General features: G+C 41.7%; 1 protein-coding gene across 1 annotated transcript in view; it reads left to right on the forward strand.

Moving 5' to 3' along the window:
- MAPKAPK2 (MAPK activated protein kinase 2) overlaps window positions 1–21826 on the forward strand; it is a 61262-nt gene that overhangs the window by 35742 nt on the left and 3694 nt on the right. Inside the window, exons 2-7 of the mRNA XM_036757674.1 lie at window positions 17356–17495; window positions 17825–17889; window positions 18546–18625; window positions 20215–20341; window positions 20887–20962; window positions 21544–21668. Coding sequence (XP_036613569.1) covers window positions 17356–17495; window positions 17825–17889; window positions 18546–18625; window positions 20215–20341; window positions 20887–20962; window positions 21544–21668 — 613 coding nt within the window. The remainder of the gene's footprint in view (window positions 1–17355; window positions 17496–17824; window positions 17890–18545; window positions 18626–20214; window positions 20342–20886; window positions 20963–21543; window positions 21669–21826) is intronic.

Here is a 21826-nt window from a genome sequence, read left to right on the forward strand (position 1 = left end):
TTCTGTTTATAAATTTAATTTTTAAAAATTCAAATTCTTATTTTCTTTCCCTTCCACAATCCTTTCCCCCTTTGAAGGAAAAGAAAAACAAAGCTTTTGTTAAAAAAAACATAGTCAAGAAAAACAGATTCCAGCAGTGGCCTCTTCCAGGAATGTGTCTCAGTCTGCATCCTGAGGCCATCACCTTTATGTCAGGAGGTGGGTGGCATGTTTCACTGTGGCTTCTCTGGTATCATGGATGGTTATTACATCAATCAGAGTTCTTAAATCTTTCAAAGTTGTTTGTCCTTACAGTGTTGTAGTTATGGTATAAATTCTTCTGGCTCTACTCACTTTACCTTGCATCAGTTTATATCAATCTTCCTAGGCTGAAAAAACCTCATTATTTCTTATAGCACAAGTTAGTATTTCATTACATTTTTGTACTATAATTTGTTCAGCCATTCCTCAGTTGATGGAAATTCCCTTAGTTTCCAGTTCTTTGCCACACAAAAAGAGCTGGCATGAGTATTTGTATACGTATGAGTCCCTTTCCTCCTCCTTTGATCTCTTTAGGGTATATGCCTATACCCTAGAGACATATCATGGGGTCAAAGGATATATACAGGTTAGTAACTTTTTGGTCATCATTCCAAATTGCTTTTCCAATTGGTTGTGTCAATTCACAACCCACCAAACAGTACATCAAACAGGCCAGTTTTCCCATTTTTTATTTCTCTTACTATTACTGACACTCTTCCTGTTATCCGGTCATTTATGACTCCCCTCTCTCTCTCTCAACCCATATATCCAGTTGGTTACCAAGTCCTGTTGTTTTGTCTCAACACAGTTTCTTGCTTCTGCCTCTTCTTTTCGCACTGCAGCCAGCTTAGTTCAGGACCTTCTTTTTTCTCACTTAGGGATAGGAACTAAACTTTTGATTTCATTGGCATAAAAAATACCTGGATAAGAAAACTCCCTGTACCAGTATGGTTAGAGGTACCTTCTCTGCAACTTAAGACCTTACAGAATTGCCCGGAATGTTGAGAGGTCAAGACTTGCCCAAGGACGTGGTAGTTATGTGTCTTCTGTCATCTTTTAACAGTGAATCTAGCCTGTGCTGGCTTTCTTGTCTTTAGCATTTTTTTTTGCACGCCTCAATTCATTCTAGATAGTTAGGTGGAATAGTAGAGTGCTGGACTTGCAGTCAGGAAGAAAGTTCAAATCCTGCTTCCACACTTCTAGCAGTATGAAACTGGGAAAGTCACTTAGCTTCTTCCACCCTGTTTCTTAATCCATAAAATAAGGTTAATAATAGCGTCCACTTTCTGGGATTGTTGTGAAGATCAAATGAGATAATGTATGCAAAATGCTTTGCAAAACAAACCTCAAGGTTACGTGAATTAAGTTCACTTTATTGATTCCTTTTGCTTTCTGAAAGATGAGATGGTTAACTTATATAAGTCAGAAAATTTTCAGATTACTTTATTATTAGGAAAATGAGATCTCCAGCAAATGTCTGAATAGTTTAGTTAAAGCCCTCTCACCTCTCTCTATTGCCACTGCAGCATTCTTACAAACCAGTCCTAGGCATCATCCATATCCTTTGTCTGACAACAGGCCTGCCTTTGACAACAATGATTAATTCTTTTTCTCTTATCATCACCTACATGCTCTTCAACCTGCTTCTACTTTCAGGTTTGTGGATTTTTCACACAAGTGTATATGTTTTTGCTAGGTGGTGCTATTCACATTCTGTTTTGTTTTGTTTTTTTTTCTTTTGCACAAGACATATTTCAATTATGAACCTTGTTTCCAGGTTACCCAATGAAATAATATTTACCTCATTGTGTTAAAATTTCAAGTTTATATTTATTTATGGCTCATACTCTCTGTGGTGATATGTAGCCGCTTGAAGTTACAGTTATTATTCCAGATTCTTTCCTCCACTTGTCATGTATCATTGGGCACCATCCCTCTTATTACATTCTGTCAAACTTCTTGTTGTCTTTCGTGTTTGATTTTTATAGTTTATTTTGACCATTTTCTTCCTTCCCATCCAGATTCTACTTTAAAGCTCTCTTGGTCAAGTTGGGCAATCTTCTGCCAAACACATTCTTTTTAATATTCCTGATAACACATTGGGTAGTGGGTTTCAATTTTGGCAGGTTATGTATTGCGTTTTCGGATAGAACACCTCTTGGTTAGCCAAGTCAGATCTGCTTAGGGCTTCTCTATCCTATAGCAAGCCATAACCCACCACAACTGTGGTTTTTTTCTAGATTAGTAGGATGATTCTTGGCACTGGTGAGTCTTCTTTACTGTGTGTTGGACCAATGAATGCTATTTTCTTCAAAAGGTCAGATCCTACCTGATGGATAGCTTCAGGGACACAGAGTTCCTCCTATCTTTCTCCTCCATATTGCATTCTAATGCTCACTACCCTCTTGACATTGGTTTTGGTTCTCACAATCACAGGGCTGGCAGACAGGGATCTCAGAGGATGTTTGGACCCACTGCCTCTTGAGGTAGCCCATTCCACATAGTTCTGACCCCTGGAGCTAAGCAACATAAGTCCGATCTCTTTGGTAGGGTAGTTGTTAGAATATTTATAAAGGAAAGACATGCTGAAAGAAGTATCTTTGACATATTGTCTAATGGAGAAATTGCTCTTTTCTACTCCAGTGCTCACCTATTGGAGGAAAAATTGTGTAAGGAAAAGACTATTGGGTTGAGGAAGTAAGGAGGAGGGGGGCTGCATTTATTTTCCTAATACTCTTGGGCTGGTAGAATGTGGTCAATAATTAGTAGAACTAGTGATTCTTATAGTACACTGAATTCAAGATCTCTAATCTTCCCCTTCCCCCCACTGCCACCTTGATAGGAAGGGGACTTGTTTACAAATATCAGCTAGTCTTTGTCAGTTTCCCATCTTCACCTCTGCCTGAAATTCACTGTGGTTTTCTCTTTTGACCGAAGGTTCCTACTGTGAAAGTCACTGTGGTTCCTTCTTTTTGGGGACTGACAGCCCAGGCAAAGACTAGGAAAGCTGATGTGTAAAATTGGGGTTTGAGATACCAGTGGCTCTCTTGTGAGCAACACCTTCCTAGCTTTAACCAGGGGACTGTCTCTAGCCCACCAAACTAGAATTCTTAAGGCCTTCTCTTCCCTTTGCATATATATTAATAGATCCTCAGAGTTGGCTTGTCTGTCTCCTTGGTTTCTTTCCTGGATATATGGATTATTTCTTCTGTAGGAATCTATAGAGAGATAGGAGCTCTTCATTCTAGAAATATCCTTCTATTACTTTCACTTTCTTGGGGGGTGATGGTGGAGATCAGCTTACATTGATATGCAAATAATTAATTGATGGCTCTCTCAAATAGGGAAACAGATATAGGATAGGTCTAACAGGTTAATAGAACAATTTACTCTTTGCCCATATCTCCTGGGTATCATGTTGAGTTCTTCATGTTCCCCATGTGAAGTTCCACAGCAAATTGCCTATTTGATAGTTGGTGCCTGGTCTTCCAGACTATTGGGAACAGTACCTTTAAGCCAGCCTAATACTTCTCATCTCTTCCCTTTCCTCTCCTCAAAGATGTTAATCTCTTCTAGGTGGTGATAGATCTGGGACAGTAAACTGCAAATATCTGTTCCAAGGCCAACACTCTTCAGTTAATATGAAGACCTTTGCCCCCTAGGCAACTGCATCTTTTTTCCTGGCCCAACATACTCCAAGTTGCAAAATTTGGCACCCTACCTAGTGGTGAAAGGAGAACTTTTACATTGTTATAATTTCTGGGTAATAGGTACCTGAGTCATTGTTCTCTTTATAATAATACTTGATTCCAAAGAAATTTGACATACGGAATTACCAGACTTAATCCACTGAAGCTAAGAACAATGCTTTCAAATTCAAAATACTTAACAAATGTTGAAATTAAATGAATTTTGGGTTATAATGTCTAATGTGTTAGATTGTCATATATACTACATTGATCTGAACCAAATATTGGGCATACTCTGCAATGAGATATCATTGAAAGGAAATACATATGTATATACATACATATACATATATGTTACGTATGTGTGTATATATATATATACTGAAAGATAATTATGTGAAAAAATTACCATGAAACTATTATTTCTTTCAGTTCACTTCAAGAAGTATTTTAGTACATTTTTATCATTTACTCCTTACTTAATCCTCTTTACCCAACACCATCTTGCCCCCAAAAAGTGCAGTCAGAGGCCACACTCTGGTATTATACAAGCCAGGCCTGAAAGAAGAGTGTGGCCTGAACTTGGACAAATGCAATAAATACTGTGTTGGAGCCTAAGCCCTAACCCCATCAGGCATCCTTGAAATGACCAGGAGAAAGTGAATCAGTCATTGATTTTATTCAGCACTGAGGTCTAGGAGCTGTGGGTGCAAAGCCAGGGCTTCTCTAGATGTGGGAGAAATCTCTCTACTCTCTGGGGTAAGGCACAAGGGCTGACTGCTCATGGCAGGAGGGAGACCCAAGGGACAAGCAACTTTAGAGAAAAGTGAATCGTTAAAGGTGTTTGTCACTTCCCAGCTGTTGTTATGCTGTGTGTGGTATGGCCCAAAAGGCAGATCATCATTTTTGCCCTTTTCTCTCCACAAGTTTCAGCTCTGTTTATTGGGGCATTTTTCCCCCTGTAAACATGAGTTTATAATTTTTTAAAATAGTAGTCAATGGTAAAAGTAGAAGTAGTTTGTTCATCATAGAAGGGTTTATTTCCTATATGAGGCTTGTACTTTATGCTACTTCCATGTGCCTTTTCTGTGAAAGCCTCATTGATTTTTGAAGACCTATTTTATTTTGTGGTTAGTTCAGGTGAAAGTGAGAAAATCAGTGGAGGTTTGAATGGGAGCCTCTAATATTATCTAGCCTAAGGGCTCCTAGATCCTAATATGAAATTCCTCTCCAGCATGCTTTACAAGGGGCCTCCTCGTTTTTCAGATGACTTGTCCCTCTACTGGTGGGAAATTCACTGTTCCCTCTGTGAGCCCCTGCCATTTTGAGAAAACATGGCATAGTGGAAAGAAAGAATACTAGATTGGGAGTCAAAAGACCAGTGTCCAAATTGTACCTGTGCCATTTACTGCTTGTATGACCTGGCACAAGTCATGAGACCTTTCTGGGCCTTACCTCCTTCACTTGTAAAATAAGGAGGTTGGCTGCGTGACCTCTACGATCCATTCTATTCTAAACCTCAGAAACCATCATGAGCCATTCCTAGACAGCTTTAGGTGTTAGTTCTTTCTACTGAGTTAGAATCTTGTCTTTCTCTTTCTCTTAGCCCTGCCTTCTACGAACCAATGGGTTCATTCTCATTCCTCTTCTGTGGAAAAGTATTTCAGATATTTGAAAACAAAGATAATGAGAAGGTTATATGATTTGGTAGAAGAGGCTCTGACTTTGGAGTCACAGGACTTGAGTTCAAATTCTGGCACTGCTGATTTCTGCCTATGTGACCTTGGGCAAGTCACTGAACTTCTTTAGTCTTGTTTTCTTATCTACAGGATAACTCAGAAGGTTCCTTCAGGCTCTAAATCTGTGACCCTGTAATCCTGAATTTTTCTTTCAACCATACCTCATGTGCTATGATTTCTAGACCCTTTAACTCTCATTTACATTGGTGCTGAATTCCCCAGACACATAGGAAGGAAAAGAGTGTTGTTACTTTTTTTGTGTGTGTGTGAGAATTTTTTTTGTTATAATTTTTTAATTTTTTCCACATAATAGTATTTTATTTTTTCCAATTATATGTAAAGATAGTTTTCAACATTCACTTCTGTAAGATTTTGAGTTTCAAATCTTTTTCTCCCACCTCAGGATGGTGAGCAATCTGATGTAGGCGATATGTGTATAATCGTATTAAACCTATTTCCACATTAATCGCGTGAAAGAAGAATAGGAACAAAAGGGGAAAAGTTCTTCCTTTTTAAAAAAACCAAAGAAGCAAAAACAAAAATTAGAGACTAAAATGAAGGTTATATTAATTAACCACGAAATATTTTTGAGTAACTGTGATGTGCTGGGCATTGAGGGATACAAGGGAATGATGAAACCCAGTCACTGCCATCAAACTTATAACTTGTTAGGGACAGTGACTTAGATGAGACAAAGAATTATGCAGTAAAATCCTTGTGAATTATGTGGTTCAGGCTGTAAGTATCAGAAGGCATCCCCTGTCCTTTGCTCTTTTCTTTGTCTCACTGCTCAGCTCACATCATTGGGAGCCTGGCAGAGGTCACAGCTGGTAAACAATGAAGTAGCAAAACTCTTCTGCCATGGATCTCCTTGTGAAGAGAGTCAAGGAAGGGGTCAGGTTTGTAGGAGGGGCAAGCCAAAGGACTTGGATATCTCTCACTATCATTGTAGAATGAGCATTGCCTCTGTCTTCTGAGGACCTGGGTTCAAATCCTACTTCTGACCTTTACTATTTGTGTGACCTGAGGCGATCCACCCAACCTCCTCCGGATCTCAGTTTCCTGATGTGACTAGATGGCCTCTGAGGTCTCCTCCAGCTCTAGGTCTGTGATCCTTATGATCTCTTCCTCCTTCTCTCCAATCTTAGAAAAGAACTAGATGAAAGAACCAGAAAAATAATAATGAAATCATATAGAAACAAAAAAGGGGGTTGAAAATCTCAAGAAAAATAATGAAAACTGGGAATAAAGGGGGCCTCTCAGTGCCAGATCTCAGACTATTCTGCAAGACAATAATTTGCAAGGCAGTTTGATTACTGGTTAAAAATAACTTGCTCATTGGAACAAAGTAGGCAAACAGCACACACAGCAAATGAATTGTTTCCTAGTGTTCCGTAAACCCAAAGACCCCAGCTATTGGAAGAAGAACTCACTATTTAATTAAAAAAAAAACTGCTGGGAAAACTGGACAGCAGTATGGAAGAAATTAGATTTAACCTAACACCTAATACTTAAGATAAGCTCTAAATGGATGTTCCAAATATAAAAGGTTACATCATAAACAAATTAGAGAAACATGGAAAAAAATTACCCTTTTAGATCTATGGATTGATGAAACGTTAATGACCAGATATGGGCTAGAGGATCACAGAAGATAAAATGGATCATTATGATTACATAAAATTTAAAAGTTTTTGCCTAAACAAAGTCAGTAAAGCTAAGATTAAAGGGCAAACAATTAACTGGGGAAAAGAATTTTTCGTAGTAAGTTTCTTTGAGTAGAGTCTCATTTCTAAAACAGACAAGGAATTGATCCAATTTATAAGAATGAGGCATTCTGTAACTGATAAATGCTCTAAGGATATAACGTCAACTCTCAAGGGAGAAAAAAAGCCTCAAGGCTATCTCTAGTCATAAGAAAAAAAATGCTCCAGATAAGTAGTATAGAAGTGAAGATTAAAATAATTTTGAGGTTTCTCCTCCCACCCATCAGATTGGCAAAGGTAATAAAAAAGGAAAATGCCAGATGTTGGAGGGTCTATGGGAAAACAGGCACATTGATGCACAGCTGGTGGTCCTGTGAATGGGTACAACTCTTCTGGGAAGCAATTTGGAAGTATACACAAAAGTTACTAAACAGTGAGTGCATTTCCTTTGACACAGCTATACCCTTGCTAGGCCTATACCCAAAAGAATTCAAAGACATAGGAAAAGGTCCTGTGTACATGTACAGCTCATTTTTTGTGGTTGCAAAAAATTGGAAACTAAAGATTTTCCCATCATTTGAGGAGTGGCTTAAATAAATTTTGGTACATGAATGTGATGGAATGCTATTGTGCTGTAAGAAATGAAGGAAGAGATGGTTTCAAGGAGATATGAAAAGACTTGTATGAAGTGATGCAGAGTGAAGTGAGTAGAGAAGAACAATTTATACTATCACATCAATGTTATAAAAATGAACAATTTTCAAGATTTTTATAAACTGATGAAGCGTGAAATATGCAGATCCAGGAGAAAAATGTAAACAGTGACAGCATTGTAAAGACGAGCAACTTTGAAAGCTGGAAGAGCTATGAACAATGAAATGACCACCCAGGATTCCAGAAGACTGATAATAAAACATACTCTCCACCTCTAGAGAGAAGTGACAAATTTAGCGGGGAGAATAAGTATATTTTTGTATATAGCCAATGAGAAATTTTGTTGTGCTTGACTCTGTGTACTGTATTTGTTACACAAGATTTTCTTTTCTTTTGTCTGTCTTTTTTAATGGGATGGAAGATGAGAGGGGGAGAAAATAGAATTCAGTTAATTAAAAATAACTTTAAAAATAGAGATTCAGGGGTTACAGGTGTGGAATGTTGTATGCCCTTTCAGATGAGATCACTATATTGTTAGTTTTACTGAATTGTTTACCTGATTCCAAGAGAATTCTCTTGGGGTGGGGGTCACCTGGAAATGTTTGCAATGTAAAACCAAGTGATGTTAATAAAACTTAAAAAAAACAGAGCTAAATCAGAGTAGTAAGGTTAAGGCCTGGAAGAAGGAACAGAGGAGCATAGAGGAGTAATCCTTTATTTTGCTCCTTTTTCCTTGTGGGGAAGCCTGGGATTCTCTTCCCTTTAGCTTAGTCTCCTGGAATGTGTATTTTGGAAGGAGGGGAAGAAGAAGTCTATCTGTAGGGTGTCGGGTTTCTTAACCCTCATGTCTTCTCCCCCCCTCCCCAACTCCGCAGACCCTGTGTTACCACCACAGGCTGAATTCTTTCCACCTGCTGTCACATCAGAGGCAGCCAGGGCCAGCTGGGCATCAGATGCTTTCTTGGATCTGTGCTTTGGCCTTCAGGTGTGGGGGAGTAGCAACGGGAGCTCTGGGGTCTCCAAATTTTGAAGCTTGCTTATTAGCAGTCATGATTCTGTAGAAGCAGGGGCCTTTCTTTCTCCTCTCCCTTACTATGCTCTTAACCTTGAACACTGGGGAAATAGGACAGGAGCCAAGGTTCCTGGAGGTGAGAATGCAGCTTTTGGTCAGCACCTGGTCTAGACTTGGGAGGGGTCTTGTGTGTTGGCTATGAGGAAGGAGTGATGCACTGAGTTCCTGTTTCTGACTATTGTAATAAAAACTTGAAGGGGGTCCTGGCAGTCAAAACTCAGTGAATACTTACTGAGCACCTACTCTGTGCCATGTACTGTTCTAGACACTTGTAGGGGAGGGGTACTGGAAACAGTCATAAAAAAAAATCCCTGTTCTCAAAATGCCTAAAGCCTACAAAGGGGGAGGCAAGCTATTCATGGATGTCAGTGTGTGGTGAGAAGCACAGGAGTAACAGCCTGGGTGCTGTGCCGAGGCAGAGGAGGTCTTGTTTAACAAACACAGAACACTAATGCTTACACTCACCGTGGGTGATGTTCTCATGCCTGAATCAGACTTGTTGAATCAGAGGCCTGGAGAGGGAGGGAAGACTTGGTAGCATTTTACCTCTTTTCGACCCCTCTCCACCAGCTGTCAAAGTTAATTAGGTGGTGTGAGAAACAGAGGAGAAACCTAGCATTGGGATGCCAGAGCTGAGCTTCCTTTGGTAGCGGTCCCTAGAGTATCCCGTATCTCCTCCCCCCCAAAGCTATTAATAACACCTTCTTTGCAGAGCTGTTCATCCTTCTAAAGGAAATAGGTTGGAGCAGGCATGTTTCCCAGTGCTCCCTGCCCCACAGAGGATTTCTGACGCCACTGTGGGGTGGGGGTGGGGGTGGGGGTGGAAGATAACTTGGGATCTGTCCTTGGTTGCCTCTCTGCTCTTACTCTCACAGTAGCCTGGCCAGTGGTCAGGACCTTGGACCCAGCTTCTCCTTTGAACTATCCCAGACTGGGTCAGGCTTAGGGAGCAGATCCTGTGACCTCCAGCTTCTACCCTGTGTGACTCATAGTTAATAACAACACTGGCAGCTGAAAGGCTTGTCTAGTTGGATACAGGGCAGGGGAATCCTGAATCTATCCCCTTTCATCCCCACCTCCAAGTCTCGATTTGAATCTGAATGTCAGCCTAATAATAATTTGAATTTATATAGTACTTTAAGGCTTTCAAATCACTTCTCCCATGGCAGGTAGGTACTGCAAATTATTTCTCCACGTTATAGAAAGGGAAACAGAATCAGGTGTAGCATAAGCATGACTTGCTCATAGTCATGTCTAATAATCATCAAAGCTAGGATTCAGACCCAGGTCTCCTGACTCCATGGCCAGTTTGCTTTGTACTGTACCACACTGGTCCCAAACAGGAGATGCTCCTAAGGGTTTAATGAAGTTCTTCACCTATGGTCTATGAAATTATGTTTTTTCAAAAATATTTTTAAAACCATGTTTTAATATGATTGGTTTCCTTTGTAATCCTCTCTTTAAAGGGTTTAAAAACATTATTCTGAGAAGAGATCCATAGGCTTCATCAGAATGCCAAAGGATTCTATGACATAAGAAAGGTTGAGAACCCCTCTTTTGATTTTTTTGAATCCATCCAGGTTTTACCTACAGAGAATGAGATGTGATGAAATGGGGTGTTATACTACATCACAGGACAATGACTTAATCTTTGCTACCACACTACAAGGGTAAGAAGTGTGACAGTTCTCCTGGGCCTCTGCCTTTCTCATGCTCTTGCTGACTTCCCAGGCAGGCCATCCTGCCCTCTACAGAACATAATTAGTTCACTTATGACATAGATTGTGAAGAAATAAGCCATAAACATATATATGTATATGTATGTATATATATGTATATATATTTAAGCTAAATCACTCATCATGCTATTGTATTTTTCAGCTTAGCTGAGGCTCGGAATATTTAGTGCCCCTTTCCTAGATCTAGCAATTATATAAAGCTAGCATTTATATAATTCTTTAAGGTCTGCAAAGTGTTTTACAAATATATTATCCTCACAACAATCCTGGGAGGTAGGTACTATTGTTATCCCCATTTTACAGAAAAAGAACCTGAACCAGACAGAAGGTTGAGTCTTGCTTAGGGTTACCCTAGTAAGGGTCTGAGGCTAGATTTGAACTCATCTTCCTGACCCCAGGTCTATGGCACCAACCAGTACCCAATATAGTCAGTACTCCCTCATACCTCACCCACCTAATCTGAAGTCATTTCCTTTAGGCCTTAATGGTTCTTCTGGGCAAGTCACCTGACTTTTAGCCTCTGATCACAGGCCATACTATTGGTATTAATCTTTCTTGGGTTACCAGAAAAAATAAAAAGTTCTTTCTTAATTGGGTGCTTTTTTTGTTTTGATTTTGGTTGAAATTGCTGCCTATTTAGCCCTCACTGGTCACATGATGTCCCCAGAACACTATCCTGTACCCTGTCCCTTCCTGCCCCTTTTAAGCCCTCAGTCCCTGTCCTTCAGCTCCATTAGAATATGCTTCTCTGTCCCTTCTTTCTGTTTGCTCTGCAGTTTTTTGAAAAGATGCCTTAAGTTCTTCCCAGCTCACCCTCATAGGCTCAGTTGCCCACCTTGCCAAGTGAAGGTTGCATGTTGTTGTCCTGTGTTTTCAACAGGCTTCTCCCTGTATGTTTCCATGTTAACAGAAATAAAATTTTTCTTTAGAAGTCCTCTTTGACCATCCTTAATGCTTCAAGAAGTCTGACCCTCCTCCTAGTTACATTTTAGCACCACAATCAATGTTTGAGGAAAGGAACACTTTGATACAAGGGCTCACTGGATACCCAGAGAAAAATGTCAATGGGCAACACTTGGATCAACATGGCAGGGTTTTTCTCTGGATCACATGGATCAAATGGACAAATATACTGAAAGTATACACTTTATGCAAGGAAATAATGAGAATTATGAGACGTAGTCTTTGCCCTTAAGCTTATAATCTGATTGGGAAAAAGAATTACACATCTGTGAAAACAAGAGACACAGAGAGAGAGAAAGAGAGAGGACACAATGAAAGATGTAATAGGGCAGAACAGGATTCACTGCTATATAAGCAATATAGACTATGAATTTGGAGAGAGGAGAAATCACTGTGGGCTGGACACTTCCTCTGCAGTGGTCTTGGGCAACAGTTTCCAACTTTTTGCAGCAGGAAGATCTCTTTATAACGTCAAAGATTGTGTGAATCATAGCATGGTACAGTTAGACTATTAATGTTGGGGGTGTTTTTTGAGAAAAATATGACAAGAAGTTACTTTGAATTCAGTAATTCTCTTATTTTACATTTTATCAATCACAACATTATTCAAATACTTTGAAAAAAAAGTAACATATGGATAATAGGATCATGGTGATAAGAGTAGTGATTTACTGAAGCTAACGCCCCTAGTAAATGTTGAGTCTTTGAGACCTATGACTTATTCAGGCTACAAAAGTTATATTTATTTACTGTGCCATGATTTGTTGGTGTGCCTATGTATGGATTGCATTAATTCTGTAACATTATCTAGGACCAGGAGTGTGCTGGAGCCAGCTCAAACCAGCTCTTGTGAGCCAAGTATTAAATTTTTAGTCTGAGCATTTATACCTCAGAAAACACTGCAAATTAGGGTTTGATTTATTATTTTGTTGATTGTCTATATGTTAGAAAGTGGTGGAGAAAATGTCAATAATCCAGAGAAAGAACTATGAAGTATGAATGCAGATTGAGGCACACTTCATGCTAGCCTTTCCCCCCCCTCACTTTTTTTTTCTTTTTCTCTCTTTTGTTTTTGTTTTTGGGTTGGGTTTTTTTTTTTGGTCCTGTTTCTTCTTTCGCATGATTCATTTCATTGATCACAGTTCTTCTCCATAACTTGACTAGTGTGTAAATTAATTCAATGTGAAGTTATATGTGGAAGCTATATGGGATTCCATGCTGTCTTGGGGAGGGAGGGAAGAAAATCTGGAACTCAAAATTATGTAGAACCGAATGTTGTAAACTAAAAATAAAAAAAATTTAAAAAAAAAGAAAATGTTGATAATGCAGATTAAGCTTAAAAGTGTATCCATTTCTACCTCCCCGCGCCGCTACTGGCGCCCCCACCCCAAGCTGGTTGTTTAACATTTACCAGCACTCCTGGGCTAGGACCATACATTAGGAATTATTGCTCTGGGGTTATGCCATACCGTCTACCTTAGAATACCAGTGGCTGGACATGATGCTAAGAACTGGAGGGTCTTCAAGCAGGTTTACTCATTTTGCTTTGTTTCTGTGTCTCAGACTGCCTCCTCAAGCTCAGCTAGCCATCTTCAGTGGCATGCCATCAGTCAGCAGCAGCACTAGCCAGTAGTTTATGGACAAATCAACATAAAGGCGTGATGGAAGAGGCTCATCTCAGTATAGGAGAGGTGTCAACAGAAGAACAGAGTGCATTTGAAGCCTGCATTGTTTCTTCCTCCCTGGGCATCATGGGGTTGTTGTTTTTTCTTCTTCTCTGTCATCAGCAGATAGTGCTGGCATTTGAAGTATTCCCCAATGTGGCCTCCCACTGACCTTTCCAAACTTATTTCTTTTTACCCCACTTCATGCACTCTCCATTCTAGTCAAACTGGCCAGCTTAGTCTTCCCCATGTAAAACATTCTACCTTCCTGTCTTTCTTCCTTTGCACAGGCAAACGCTAAATCCTAGAAACCTAACCCTGAACCCCTCATGTCTTAAATAGACACCCTCCTCAGTTCTTAGAATCTTTTTTTTGTTGTTTTCAGTCTTGTCTGACCCTCCATGACCCCTTCTGGGTTTTCTTGGCAAAGATACTGGAGTAATTCACCATTTCCTTCTCTCCAGCTCATTTTGCAGATGAGGAAACAAGCAAACAGGGTTAAGTGACTTGCCCAGGGTCTCACAGCTAGTAAGTGTCTGAAGTCAGATTTAAACTCAGGAAGATGAATCTTCCTGACTGTGGGTCCAGCACTCTATCTACTCTGCCACCTAGCTACCCTCTTAGAATCCTTTTTTTTTTTTTCAAATTGCAGTTCAGATGCTACATAATACACAGAGCCTTTCCTAACCTTTCAAGTTGTTAAATTCCTTTAGTCCAGGTGGTGCAACAGATAGAGCAACTGGGTCTAGAGTCAGGAACTGAGTTCAAATCCAGCCTTAGATACCAGACTTGTGACCCTGGGCCAGTCACTTAACCTCTGCCTGCCTCAAGTCTCCCCATCTGTAAAATGGGGATGATAATAATACCATCTATGTCCCAGGGTGGTTATGAGGATCAAATGGGTAATATTTCTAAACACTGCTTAGCAGTGTGCTGGCACATAGTAGGTGCTTAATAAATGCTTGTTTCCTTTTGTTAGTACGTATACTTTTTATTTACTTGTGTGTATGTTATCTCATCTGTGAAAGGAGGGAGTTGGACTAGATGATCCTCTAAAATCTCTTCTGGTTCTAAATCTATGATCCAAATGCTGTGTATTGTATCCCTCCCCCAACATACCCCCCCACCCCCACCCCAACTTCGTAAATGCAAATTCCTGGAGGACAGGGACTGTCTGGTTTTTATCTTTGTATCCTGACTCCCAGCACACAGGATGTTTTAAAATGTTTGTTGAATTGAATTAAATAGTGAAGATTCCTTTCTCCTGCTTGGTGCCACTGGAAGAGCTTGTAATAGGCAAACAGATTACTGCCAGCCTATTGTAAATATTTTGGTCCCCTAGAGTACTAGAAAGGAAAATTCAACTTTATTCCTGGCTTGGGCTAATGATTAAGTTGAATGGGGGCGTGGCTAACAATCTGCAGTATTTCAACATAGCCGTTAGGTGGCAGTGTGACTCTATAGCAATAATTCATTTATTTTAAATAGGATTGTGGATTTACTCTAACCCCCTTACTTTACAGATGAGGACATGGCCAAGGTCAGGCATATAGTAAGTCACAGGTGCAAGGCTGGGCATGTTCTTATAGCTTCCAAGGAAGTCACGGGATCATCTAGCATCTTCTGGAAGACCATTCCCAGCATTAACTCAAAAGATCATGAGATTTAGGGCTAGAAGAAACCTTAGAGATTATCTAGTCCAACTCTCTTATTTTACAGATAAGGAAACTAGTTGGGTAATGATTTGTTCAGGGTCACACAGAGAATGTGTGTGGCGCGGTATGGATTCAGACCCAAGCCCTTTGAATGCAAACCTGGTATTTTTCCCCTTCACCAAGCTTCATTTTCTTGACTACTCTCTCTCCCTTAGGCTGAAAACATATCTTCCTGGCTACCAAAGCCCTCCACAATCTGTGTCCAACCCTACCTATCGAATTTTAATTCCTTCTCTTTCTTCCTTCCATTACTTACCCTTTTTCCTAATCCAGTCATTGCCTCAGTCTCCCATATGTCTCAAGCATTCTTCCTCCCCCGTGGGCACCTTTGTTTCTCTCCACTCCAGAGTGCCCTTCCTTCTCTCCTCTATCTGGTTATATCCTGTCTATCCTTCAAAGACCAGTTCAAATCCTGCCTCTTTCAAGTAGCCTTCCCTGACCATAGGAAGGCCTCACAGTTCACTCCCTAAGTCTAGGGTCCTGTGACTACGAGTCACTGTTCATTTGCATGCTGTGTATAGTCTTCTTGGTTGCATTTTGCAGGGAATTTTATTTTTTTTTCTTATGAGATTGTAAGATTTTTGATGATGAGGACATTGTCTTCAGTCTTGAAACGCATTGAAGTCTCTGTGTCCTCAGAGGGCCTAGCATTGTGCTGGAGCCCCTGGTGGGTGCTCAGTAACTACTTATTTGTTGGTTAAGGAGAAAGGGGGTGACCTGAGTGGACAGAAAAGTGGAGTGGCTTTGGACCTATGGGTCCTAAAGTACCTTCTGGGGATGCAGCTAGGTGACCCTTGGAGGTACCTCCAATTTCTCCTTTAAGCTACTTCCACCTCTCTCTATGTCTTGGTTTAACCATTCTCTCAGACACTTCCATCCCCTGAATCTCTATATCCCAACCCCTTAGACTGATGGGCTCAGCTGGAAACTATAACCTAAGGAACTGTTAGGAAGCTCTCCGTGGCGGTTGCCAATTCCAAAATACCCCAGAAAGATCAAGAAGGGTTTCTTTCTGATCTCACAATCAGTATGAGAGACAGGGTTGTGAAGGGGTAAGAACCTTAGACATGGAGTCTGATCCAGGCTTTTACAGTTAACAGGTGTGGACTTTGAATAAGCTGCTTCATCTCCCAAAATCTGTTACTCCATCTGAAAAACAGGCTTGATAATACTTGTACCAAGAAGGTGATATCAGTGAATGGAGAGCTGGTCTTAGAAAAGGAGAAGCTGAGTTCAGTACCTCATTGTGCTGCAGACAGACTCCTGACCCTGGTTTTCAAAGGCTGTCAAAGTACCTGTCAAACATGGGCAGGGCGCATCATACAAGAAAGGTTTCAAGCACAGGCCCAGGGGATCAGAGTTGTTCAGGGACCCTTTAGCTGATTTTTGGAGAGGCTCATCACCAAACTAGTTGCAGGTGATGATTTTCCCACATGAAATGAATAAATAAATGAATGGATGAGAAAGCATTAAACTCTTTTTCTTGTTCAGTTGTGTCTGACTCTTCCTGACTCCATTTGGGGTTTTCTTGGCAAAGATACTGGAGTGGTTTGCCATTTCCTTCTCCAGCTCATTTTACATATGAGGAAACCTAGGCAAACAAGGTTAAGTGACTTGCCCAGGGTCCCACAACTAGTAAGTGTCTGAGACTGGACTTGAACTCAGGAAGATGAGTCTTTCTGACTTCAGGCCCAGCACTCTAACCACTGCACCACCTAGCTGCCTTAAATTCTTACTATGTGCAAAGTATTCCACTAAGTGCTGAAAATACAGATAAAACAGTAAGTTAGTCCCTACTCTCATGGAGTTTTCATTCAAATAGGGGAAGACTCAACATACAGAAGCTTTCAGCTGTGAGCTACATTCACAAAACAGATGATAATGCCTCTTATTTAATGAATGACATTTCTGCTGACAAAATCCTATAAGTTTCTTGTGGCAAGAAGTTTCCTTTCTGGGTCCTCAGTAGCTGTGACTGCACCACCCACAGAAGCAGTTGCTAGGCCACATCTCCTTGAGGGTTGTACTTTCAGGATGGTGGCTGGGCTGGCTGGGCTAGAAGCAGGACCAGTGGCTATGGGGACAGAGAGGAGGGATGATGCTACTCCCCAGAGCTCTTGGGCTCACCTGCCTGATGCTGTTAAGTGGTCAGCAGTGAACTGCTCCCTCCAGTGCAGGGTCTGGTCTAGAAGGAGAATGAGGTGTCAGGAGGGTACTCCTATTCCCGACGTTCTAAAATCCTGGGTCCTGCACTGTCTCTAGCTGCATTTCCTGGAAGGTCGTGGTTTGGTGGTGTTTGACTCACCTGGTAACTTGCCTTCTGTCTCTTCTCCAGGGTTCTTTGCTGGTTCATGTGGTTTGGTCATTTACTCATGGGTCGTTTTTCTCTGCAGATGCTTCAGGATTGCCCCAAGGCCCGAAGGGAGGTGGATTTGCATTGGAGAGCCTCTCAGTGCCCACACATTGTCAAGATAGTGGATGTCTATGAGAACCTGTATGCTGGAAGGAAGTGTCTCCTGATTATCATGGAATGGTGAGCAACTCTTCCTGCACACCCTTCCCCCCCACCCCAAAGCCCTCATTCCCTGCTTGTTCCTTGGACCCAACCTCCCACTCTTTCCATCTCTACTCCCTGATCAACCCTTCTGCCTCCCTGTTCCTCTCCATCATTTCCTTCAGCCCCATTTAATCCAGTTATCCATTGTTCAGTTTGTTCTCATAGCAGTCTTGGCAATAACAGGGAGATCTTCGTATGTAAATGCTAAATTTTTTTTTAAGGATGGTGCATGATTAAATAGGTAGGAGATAAATGGAGGTTTCATTTTCAAAAACCCATTGCTTGTCTTTTGGCTTCTGTTTCAGCATGGATGGCGGAGAGCTCTTCAGTCGCATCCAAGACCGGGGAGACCAGGCCTTCACTGAGAGAGGTAAGTAAGCCCTCTTGGTAGAGGCAGAATGGGCTGAGTAAGTTCTCTAAAAACTACAATTCTCAAAGGAGACTTTCAGTGGTACAGTGAAGGGGCTACTCTATTAGCTGTGGGTCCCCTGCACCCCACCCCCACCCCATCCAATTCTGGAATCCTGCCAGGCTGGAGTTATGACTGATCTTGCTGACGTCATTCTTGGGCAATGTTCTTAAGCTTGTTTGTATCATGGATGTCTTTAGCAGTCTGGTGTTTTTAAATGCATAAAGTAAAATGTCTAAGATTACAAAAAAGCCAAAAATTAACTAAAATAAAGAAGTAATATTTTTCCTATCCAAGTTCATAGGCCCCTTGAAATTTTGACATGGACACCTTGGAGGAGGAGTATCTGGATCCCAAGTTAAGAACCCCTGTTCTGGGGGTGGCATCATTAGAATGTAAGCTCCTTCAAAGCAGAGACTCTTTGTTTCTTCTCACCATAGTGCTGGGGATCCATCCTGGTTCATTGATGGCTCAAGGCTCCCAACATGGAGCACCATTCTACTCTATTGCAGTTCCACATTGAGGTTAGGGCCCTTCAGTAAGGAGAGGGAGTTGTGTTATTGCTTTAAGCTTCAAGGCTCCACTTCAAGACCCCTCTTTCTTGTTCCTTCCGCCAGAGGCTTCGGACATCATGAAGAGCATTGGTGAAGCAATTCAGTACTTACACTCAATCAACATTGCGCACAGGGATGTCAAGGTAATTGTTGCAACCCCTCCTATCCCCCTTTCCTCTGTGTGTGTGTGTGTGTGTGTGTGTGTGTGTGTGTGTGTGTGTGTATGTGTGTCTGTCTGTCTCTCCCTCTCCCCCCTCCCTCCACTATCTGGGGATATGGAATGATGCTAGAAAGGGTTGGTAGTGATACAGTGGGAAGATCATTGGATTTGGAATGAGAAGACTGGTATTTAAATCTTGGCTATGCCACTCCCTATGTGTCCTTGTACAAGTCACCTAACTATTGTGAGCCTCAGGCTCTTCCTCTGTGAAGTATAGATAACACCTGTTAATATCAACCTCCCAGGTTGTTATGGGGCTCAAGTGAGACAATTTATGTCAGGTGCTTTGCAAGCTTTAAAGCCTTATATGTAACATGGGTTATCATTCCTTGTTAGCCCATCTACAAAATGGGGCAAATGATGTCTGTAAAGTCACAGGATTGTTGTGAGGATCAAGCAGGCTAATATATGTCATGTACTTTGTAAATTGTAAACTGTTAACTGTCAGCTCATTTATCCTGGATGAATATCAGCAATGATGAGGAGTGCTCTGGTCCATTTCCCTCTACCAGCTTCTGTAGACCGACACAGCCTCTTCGTGACGTTGGCCGCTGCCAATTCTGACCAGATTTGGGTTGTGACCTTTTGCCTGATGGATTTGGGAAAGGCCTTTGCCTATCCTTCCCCCTCCCTTCTTCTCTTTGTCTCCCGTTCTGCCTCCCCCATGACGTCTTCGCTTCTCCCTCTAGCCCACAGGAATATCTCCTTCCTTGTACTTCTGCAGCCTCGAATGCTGTTACTTGTCTTGTCTTGGGTTGTTTTCTCGCAGCTGTTTTCTGTATCTTCTCTCCCTAACTTGATTATGAGCTCTTTCTGTTCAAAGACCTACCAGACTTCTAGATTTTCCTTCGGCGTCTAGAAGAGTTCTGAGCTTTTAAGATGCATTCAGTACTTGTTGATTGATTGAATGAATGCATGAATGAATGAATGAATGAGTGAGTGAATGAATGAGTGAATGAATGAGTGAGGGGCTCCAGGGCATCCCTGTTAGCTTTGGAATACAGGGAAAACTCCTTTGTTTATTGTTTCAAGCCCTTCACAATCTGGCTTTAGCCTGCCTTTACAGATTTTTTGTGTATTACTTCCTTTCATTTGCTCTCCAGTCCAGCCAACTTGGTCTAAATAGGCCAAACAGTAAATACTGTTTTCTGTACATAACATTCCAACTTATGTTTGTCTTTTGGTGCACAGGCTGTTTGCCATGCCAAATGCACTCCCTCCACACCCCTCGGGAACTTTGACACAATCTCTAGCTTCCTTCCTGGCTCAGCTCAGGTGCTACCTCTTATATGAGGTCTTTCTTGATTTCTGGTCACCACCCCCCCACCCCCCATGCCCTACTCCCTTTCCTATCATGTCCCCAGTACCAAACAAACACAGTGCCTGAGGTACAGCAGACCCTTAATAAATGTATGTTTAATGGATGAATTGGCTGTCCTCATGGCTCTTAGTTTTGGTCCCACAGGCTCAGGGAGACCTTTACTTCTCTCTCTCTTTTTTGTTTCTGTGCAGCCTGAGAATCTCTTATATTCCTCCAAACGGCCCAATGCTATCCTGAAGCTCACTGACTTTGGCTTTGCCAAGGAAACTACCAGCCATAATTCCCTCACTACCCCTTGCTACACACCATACTATGTGGGTAAGTTCCGAGACTAGATGCAGAAGGTTCACGCTTCCCCTGCCTCTCCCCTTCTTCACTGAGCTCAGGTTGCCAACCACCCAAAAAAAGTCATGCATTTTGAGCCTCACTCTGTGGTGGGTTTGTGGCCTGAAGTAAGGGTGTGGTCAAAATAGTTTAGAAAGGTTTACAATTTGCATATTTTATAGTCTTGGGACCTTGGACAGGTCTTTTCATCCCTAGGAGCCTCAGTCTTCCGCATCCCTAAAATGATGGGGTTGAGCTAGATGCTATGTAAGGTTCCTTTCCACCTCTAAATTCTAGAATCAAATGACTGATGACTGTAGCCTTGGGATATCTGTGGAGAATGGTAGATATTTCCTCTCCTCTAGGAGAAAGGAGGGGTTTTTCCAGTATGGATCTCTTCTGTGGGGCTTGTGATGGATATAACGGTATATCCAGGAGAATGAAGATAGCCCCCATTGGCTTTGCTGAGGCACTGATGAGGACCTCTCTCATGCTTCTGGGAGTATATCCCAATCCCGGTAACCTCTTCTCCTTTACAGCTCCAGAGGTCCTAGGCCCCGAGAAATATGACAAATCCTGTGACATGTGGTCTTTGGGTGTCATCATGTATATCCTGTGAGTGCTATGGGAAGGGAGTGGGCAGGCACTGTTCTCTCATAGGCAAGAGCTTGGATGAACAGTGGGGGATGGAGTGGGAGGATACTGCTATTATTTTTCTGGTTATATATGAATTTCTTTGGGAGATCTTTGTAAATAATCTGTCCTGTCTCCCCCTGCCCCATCCTTGAAGCTGAAAAGGAGCTGGGAACTGTCCACATGGGCAGGTACTTGGTGCACAGGATTCCTGATTACTATTCTGGGATTACTTTTTTATTTTTTGGAGGGAGGAAGCAGGGCGATTGGGGTTAAGTGACTTGCCCAAGGTCACACAGCTAGTAAGTGTGGCAAGTGTCTGAGGCTGGATTTGAACTCAGGTCCTCCTGACTCCAGGGCTGGTGCTCTACTCACTGTGCCACCTAGCTGCCCCAACTGGAATGACTTTTTATAGTGGGACCAAATTACCAAGATACCCTTTCTTCTACCAGTGGGACAATGGGAGAAGCAGGCTTTCCCCCTTTTTCCTGGTATATGTTTCTCAAGTATACCTCTCATCTCTTATCCTTCCCTCCTTCTCCTCTTCTTACCTCTGGATCTAGACTGTGTGGTTACCCTCCATTCTATTCCAACCATGGCCTTGCCATCTCTCCTGGAATGAAGACACGAATCCGAATGGGCCAGTATGAGTTTCCCAATCCAGAGTGGTCAGAGGTATCAGAGGAAGGTAGGAGGTTCCAGTCTTCTGGGGCACATAAAGTATATCCATCTGGGTATTTATTTATCTGTGGATGTATAAAGCCATGTATTTTGCGTGTGTGTGTGTGTGTGTGTGTGTGTGTGTGTGTGTGTGGTAGTAGTAGTAGCTTCATTGTGTGTGCATAA

Source organism: Trichosurus vulpecula, chromosome 4 (genome assembly GCF_011100635.1).
Source record: "Trichosurus vulpecula isolate mTriVul1 chromosome 4, mTriVul1.pri, whole genome shotgun sequence".
NCBI lineage: Eukaryota > Metazoa > Chordata > Mammalia > Diprotodontia > Phalangeridae > Trichosurus > Trichosurus vulpecula.